The sequence below is a fragment of the Penaeus vannamei genome, chromosome 13, assembly GCF_042767895.1.
Source record: "Penaeus vannamei isolate JL-2024 chromosome 13, ASM4276789v1, whole genome shotgun sequence".
Taxonomy (NCBI): Eukaryota; Metazoa; Arthropoda; class Malacostraca; order Decapoda; family Penaeidae; genus Penaeus; species Penaeus vannamei.
Genome location: NC_091561.1, coordinates 44,485,676 through 44,493,175, shown reverse-complemented (window position 1 = coordinate 44,493,175; position 7,500 = coordinate 44,485,676). Strand labels below are relative to the sequence as shown.

The window sequence follows — 7,500 nt, the reverse complement described above, 5'->3', positions numbered from 1 at the left end:
ACTATGAAATGGACTATAGTATTTTCGTAACACAAAAGCTAGTATGGCCAATTTACAAAATAATTCATTATCGTTTCTAATAGCAATCTATTCAACAACTGTACTGGTTTGCTGAAATGACAAAAAATCTATATTTCAACACAGGTTGCAATAAAATATTCTTCTAATGAAAGATCTATTTATGAACAAATGCTTTACATATATACACAGTATCTTTTAAATACATTTCAGTTATTTATAAAACAAAACAAAACAATCTAATCCTGGAAACATCATCAAATAGTTTGTTATGGTTTACAGGCACAGCTACATTTGAAGTTATCTGAAGGTTCAAGTACACATGAATTTAAGAATGATTCTGTTAACAAATATGTTCACATGTACACATATACATATGCACACATAGACATATACATAGACATATATATATATATATGCATACTTATACAGATACATAAACATGACTAAACATATTATTTACTGATGATCAGGAAATTAAATCAAGAACGTGCTGACTGCACCCTTCGTCGCCTGATGCGTCTCCTTGATGCCTCTAACTGTGGGTAATGTGGCGCAATTTCATGGAATATGTCTGCTTGCTCCTCCTCTGGGATAGTTGCTCTGTGAAAGGAAAAGAGGCATGAATATCTACCAAATGTAGAGTATCTACAGCTTAGCATGGCATTTTTTAAAGAAAAAAAAATAGAGCAGTTGCATTAATCTAGTTTAAGTATTTACAAAATCACACTATTCAAAAAAAAAAAAAAAGAAAAAAAAATTATATCCGGTTATCTGCCAAATTTTCACCCTTAACTACACCACTAAAGTTTAACTTACTAACAGACCATTATCAATCATATGAACATATAACTCATAAAGAATTTCAAATTAGAATGCAAATATTCTAAGGACTTTGAACTCGTAACTCACCTGTACTCTTTCATAAGGTCATACTTTTCCCAAGGCTTTTCATGCAGTTTGGCACGTTTGTAAAAGCGTTCGGGAAGGCCTAAGTCTAAAACGCCTTGCAAGTCTTTCCTCTCCCATCTTTCATGCCAAGGTCGTGGTTTTAGTTGTACCTGAAAAGAGGAACATGTAAGCACAGAAAACATATTGTGTATATATATATATGTATCATATATATCTATCTAAATATATTGCTGATAAAGTCGAGGAAAGTGGAGTTAATACTGACAATCACTTTACCTTAATTGGATTGACAGGGACTGGGGCTCCTTCCAGCACCGGTTCCACATCCATGTCGAGTGGAAATGTAGAGTACTCAGGCAGAGCATCGCGCAGGTAGAGAAGTTCCTCGTCCAAGCGTTTTTCTAGCCTGAGTACTTCAACGCTTTGAAGAAGGGGAGAATACATTTCATACAAAATTTCCACACCTGAAATTAGAATTAATAAAAATTTGTTAGATGTGTTCCATATACATTGCAAGTTCTGCAAAAACATGTGATCTATATCCATGCTCATAAAAAAGGTAATTATCTAGGAAAATTCAGTGTAATTAAAAGCACTAAAGAAAAAAACATATGAGTTTACCTAGTATAACACAAATTATCAAGAACTGTAACCTGGAAAATATAATGCTTTCCTTCAAAAAGATGGAGAGTGGTAAGGAAGAAGAGAAAGTAAGTTACACGAAATAGGTTCTGTAAGTTGAAGGTCAGAAAAGAAAGGAAGATAAAAAGAAACTGGCAAATCATTTTTTCCAACGTATCACCAACTTGGACGATCCTTCTTTGCTCTTCTCTCTTCCTCGAGATAATTACAATCTGTCATTAACCTCCTTAAGAAATGGAAGACACTTCTCAATATCTCTTTTTTGTTGCATCCTAGAGACAGTGACACCTAGCCTACCCATCAGAGCAGAGGTTCTGAGCCTTTTCTGGCTGCGACCCAAAACCCTGTCAAGATTGACCATCAGAACCTGTTTACCTTCATAAACACATTCATTAAAAATTCAATTTCTAAAATCCTATAAATTGTATGTCTCTATGATTTGCATAAGCTTAGATGTTGATGACTAGGTATTTTATACACCATATAAATACTTTTGATAACATTTTGAATAGGTACATTGGGGAAAAATTGTGCACATATCCTTGGTGACCTACTGAAATGACTTGGCGACCCAGGGGTTAAGAACCACTGTATTAGACTGTTGCCTCTATTTGACAGATGAGGCAATTCTCCAAAGATTCCCCATCGCCTCTTGCCATGGCTAGAATCATCACACTAAGGAGTTTTCCATTTGAGGTCATCACTGGTTATGAAAATCAAGCTCTACCTCTGCTAGAACTAGATCTCAGTTAATGAACAAACTAATTCATTATCAAACTGACTCAATAGTGGAGAGTCACTTAAAAGTAATAAAATAATATTAGTTATAATAATAATAATAATATCAATAACAACAACAACAACAATAATAATAACAATACTAATAATAAATAAATAAAATGCAAAAATAAATAAATCTGCTACAGATGCTTTCTCTCATTTCACTCTTGAAAACCTGTGTACCCTTGCATGTGCACACTACATTTTGACAAACTGTTGGCCTCTGCACCACAATTTGCCATAACGCATTAAAAAAGGTAAAAGGCATAATGACAGAGATATCGACAAACCACCTTTCACAAACTCTGTGGTTCTGAACGAGACCGCTTTTCCAAAATCTGCACAACACTTCACCATGACAACGCAGAGACTACCTTAGTCTTCAAGGAGAAAGGCCCTCACTTTTTTTAAAAGCTATAGGCCAAGCAGACCATGCTTCCCCCTAGAAATTCAAAATTCTTCCATATCTACTTGTTAATAAACTTTTTCCTGTTAACAAAATAAATAGCATGTTAACTGAAAATAACTTTAAAAATAAAATAATGATTTTAAGCGTACTAAAACAGAAGCAAAAATGTACCAAAAAGTTATATTAGGGCTCCTTGTGTAAGCAGGGAAGGGAGGGAGACGTGAATGTGTGAGATACACTATAGGAACAACATGGGTTGACTGGTCATGTATGGTTAGTAACCCATGAGAGGCACTGGGCACCAGTAAGCCTTGAGGCGCTGTCGTTTACCTGCGTCTCTGCATGTTCATTTTTATATTATGTAACTACATTTGATTACAGAAAGATCATATTCTATTCCCTATCATGGATTACTTTGAATAATCATAGCTTGTAGGTAAATAAAAACAGCAGCATGCATTTCATTTACCTACAGTTTGGGGAAAAAAAAAATCTGTGATGAGTATAGACATCCACTGTATAATACAGTGATACATGTCTGGCATGTATGGGAGGTGTATTTCACCAATGATAATAGTGCATTATATACACTCACTCAAAAGCATCTTCGCAAATGCTCCAATACACACAGATATACAGTGAAGTGTATATAATCAATTATTGTGTGGGACAGTGAGGTCCTGTACAAAAGCAAAAAGACAAAAATCAAAGAAAGAGAAAGACAGAGAGAAACATAGAGAGAAAGACACAAAAAGATGAGAGGAAGACCAATAAAAACAGAGGAAGACAGAGAAAGATAGAAAGAGACCCAGATGTACCCTCACCTTGATGGTCAATGACATTCCTCAAGATGAACCATGCTCTGAGGCCAGATCCTCCTCTCTGGATGCAGATTCCCACGAACCTGTTAGTCTTGCCGGAAGCATTAAAATCTGCAACAGTCACAGCCATAATGGAGCCTGCAACATCAAAAAAATATTAGTAAATATTACACAACAGTTTCTGTTCTATCAGTACTTATAAAAAAAAATAATAATAAATTACACCAGATTCTGTTTTATTAGTACTTTTAAAAATTACAATAAATAAAAATATGCATATCTTCCAACTATGTGTATAATCAACTTGTCCTATGATAGCTTTTATCTTGATTAATCATATCAAAGGTAACCGTTTAAAGTAAATCTGCTTGAACTCCACTTGAATAAAACAAAAAACACATTTTCATGATTTTCTTTAGAAAATATCTGCAACCAAAAATCTGACATCCCATCAATGTTTAAAAGATTCCTGAAAGTAATTTACATATTCTCTAACTGTTTCAAAAGTTAGGGTCTAGAGTGACAACTGTGCAAAAAGGGTATAATAGGCTTGCCCTGTAGTTTGCCTTGGTCAGCCAGAAATAATAAACGACAACTGTATCTGCCTAAGTGTGGCTGGAGTGTAACTCTAGGTCATCTGATCATTGGTACCAGGTTGTTAAAATTAGTGTTGAAAGTAGGATATCTCAACAAAAAATTTTAAAATGTTATGTGTGAATTCATAAAAGATAGAAGATACGTAAACTTAGGTATTATATATGTGTCATCTGATTCATGTAGGGCGAAAAAAAATCAACAAATCTTGAATTTGGATTGAATTACCAGGATTTTCTTTCCTGAGACTTGACCCACTTCCATGTATATCTAGGTAAAAAGAATTATTTATATTATCATTACCACCATTGACAATACTTTTAGCACATTATCTTCACATTACTGCCAGGGATGGCATGTATGTATATTTTCAGAATTAAATTTTCTGTACCAAAAAAAGTACATTCTCTTATACTCCTCATGCATGAATGGTTACTATATGTAAACAAAAATATGAAATAGTCTATCATATAAAACAATAAGATGGCTATTCAATTCTATTCACAATCATCTAGATGTGTAAATAATAAAATGATGATGATATACCAGGAGGTAATTGAGATATGCAATTGTATGGCACGTGGAGGGGGAATGTGACAAGCAGAAATATTGAGGGTTTGCCAGGATAAAATATGTCAAACAACACTAGAATGAATACCTCACACCCACTACACATCTTTCACACATAGAGACTTGAAAACACAACTCCGTCTTGCTCAGGCAGCCAAGGGCCTACAAGTGGAGTGAGGGTATGAGGGTTGATATCACAGGTGTGGCCGATGGAAACATGCCAAACAGTATGAGATATATTACAGGACACTACAAATGTCTCATTCATAATGAAAAGAGTTGCAGGAAAAATCCTGCTAGTTTTTGACAAGCCTTACCTACTAATGTTATCTTTTGAATAGGCAGACAGGTTAATAATGCAAATAGGAACAGATGCCAATTTTCTTTTGGAGCCAACTATGTGAAAAAAAATTAATAGACTAAAATCACAATGGACATGACATATAATGATACCACTATAAAACTATCATAAAGCTTTCAAAGGCACTTAGAATTAATAAAAGGTTCTATTTTGGGCAGGATGAAAAAAATCACTTATTTATAAGTAACAAAAACAGAACAAGATGTAGAAGAAATGGAAAAAAAGAGTATAAGCTAATTACAATGGAAAAAAGGAAAGTAACTAATTATATCTGAAGACAGGAATCTTTAAGCTTTTGCTAACTTACCAACATAAAACTCGGGAATCTCCATGATATTTCTGCGATTCAACATGTCCTTTCGTTCCAATTTTTCTCGGAGTCTGTTCCTAAACTCTGGCTTCGGGTCTGGTATGAATTCAGGGAACACCACCCTGAAATATATATGTACAAGTTTATATACCGCAGGAATGGCATGATTTACAGTAAATGAAGAGATTTACATTATGCACTTTAAAATTAATAAAACTCTACTGAAAAATACATGTACATTTTCTTCCCACTTATATACATTACTTTTGCCAAAATAACACCAAACAAACTGCTATATAGACATTTTTATGACAATAACATAGCATAATTCTAAAGTCAATCAAAATAAAAGACAAATGATTTAGAATTTTATCATATATAGCCTAATTATTTATTGGTGTTTGGTCCTTATCAATATAGTGAGAGATATTTCAATTTGTTATCAAACCTTAGTGTACTGTGCAGAATTTCCTCTTTTACGAATTGCAAATATTATCTGCATAACAATTAATGTTTACAGGGATACTCTCACTCATGTTTGCATATTCTAAATGTTTTATTTAAATATCAAATGCATAATCCTCCATTAAGCAAACTGACAGGTCAACCACCAACATAAAAAAGACTTCCCTACATATGAATTTTCCTGATAAAACAGTTTACAAGAACTACTGTTATAAGATGAATCACAGCCACTGTAAAAAAAGATATACATACACATAAATCTATCTTACATGTCTTTTCTTACTCTGCTTAACCTTTCGTTTTCATTTCATCAAATGTAATTATTCTAGAGATCATTCCTGTATTTATGATTGGGATAAAATATACAGGTCTTTACCTAAAGTCATGAGGAACCTCCTTCTTTTTCTCACCGCCATGGTCTGTACTCGAAACATACGGAAAGACTTTGGAGACCGCTGTCCACGCTGATCGTCTAGAATTCAATTCCAAGCCTGCCAAAAAATGGATACATAAATAAATAAAAGGACAAATACTGAAAAAGCATTAGAAATACAAATAAGTATTTAAACATTACAATAAATAGGGCAAGGATAAAAGGCTAATGAATTAATTATTCCAATTAATACTAAAGTTTTGATCAGTAAATTCTAAAGACAAAAAATACCAATTAAACAAAATATGCATAAATTGAAACATAGGGTGCAATTTGATATGTTCTTTACAAACACAATTTCAAATAAATTATAGTAGAATGGCTAGTAATAGGTTTAACAAACATATACAGTATAGATATAAAATATCAAAATATGAGAAAAAATTATCACTCATTCTGTACCATAACCAGTTCACCTTTACTTCTTGCAAGAACTATTTTATTGAGTAATAAGATGTAATTCTATGTTGAGAATACATACATAACAGAAAGCGAGTTAGAAATTTATATCATTTTCTCTGAAATGTTTAGCTTTAATGGAATGGAAACTAAATTTGGCTCATATTATATAAAGGCTCCATATACCAAGAACACCATAACTGTGGAGCATCATTTAGCAACTGCCACAGCCTTTACACTTCCAGCATTCCAGGAAAGGTAGGCAAACCTCTATGACATATATTCTGGCTAGATATATTGTAAGGTAATTCTCCAACCCAGGAACACAAAAGGCTACGTCCTGGACCTTCCAAGACCTTTGTACCTTTAGCACTTCGGAAAAGATCAACGAATGTATACATGTATTCAGCCAAACCAAACTTGACCAGCTTCCTTGTTTGACAGCAAAAGAAAGCTGTGTGTGCTGGGTGTCGTATCAAACCATATAAAGTTATCAAAAATTATTTTGAAGACGACAAGGCTAGTTTGAAACTATGTGAACACAGAGTGCTACCCTGTGAAGTATTTTGCAAATTATGTAATTTACCTTGTACTCTAAGACATGGTAGGTGGTTCTGCAGCCGTTTGCAGAAAATCTCCAAAGCTAAGTGGTGGAAGCAGTGATTTCAAAGGGACATTTCTCCAAAGAGTTCATGTCCCTCCCTCTGAGATTGTATGCTTCATAAATCACTGGCTAGAGAAAGTGGAACCACATTCCCATTTTTGAAAATCTCGGGTGTTCAGAGC

At 33.8% G+C, this 7,500-nt stretch overlaps 1 protein-coding gene across 1 annotated transcript in view; it reads right to left on the bottom strand.

Annotated features, from left to right (window-relative positions):
- Positions 1-158: 158 nt before the first annotated feature.
- mRpL19 (mitochondrial ribosomal protein L19) overlaps positions 159-7,500 on the bottom strand; it is a 9,110-nt gene continuing 1,768 nt past the window's right edge. The window contains exons 2-7 of the mRNA XM_027357283.2: positions 6,259-6,373; positions 5,415-5,539; positions 3,586-3,720; positions 1,207-1,394; positions 931-1,079; positions 159-621 (exon numbers count right to left, since the gene is read on the bottom strand). Of these exons, the coding sequence (XP_027213084.2) occupies positions 501-621; positions 931-1,079; positions 1,207-1,394; positions 3,586-3,720; positions 5,415-5,539; positions 6,259-6,373 (833 nt within the window). The 3' untranslated portion in view covers positions 159-500. The remainder of the gene's footprint in view (positions 622-930; positions 1,080-1,206; positions 1,395-3,585; positions 3,721-5,414; positions 5,540-6,258; positions 6,374-7,500) is intronic.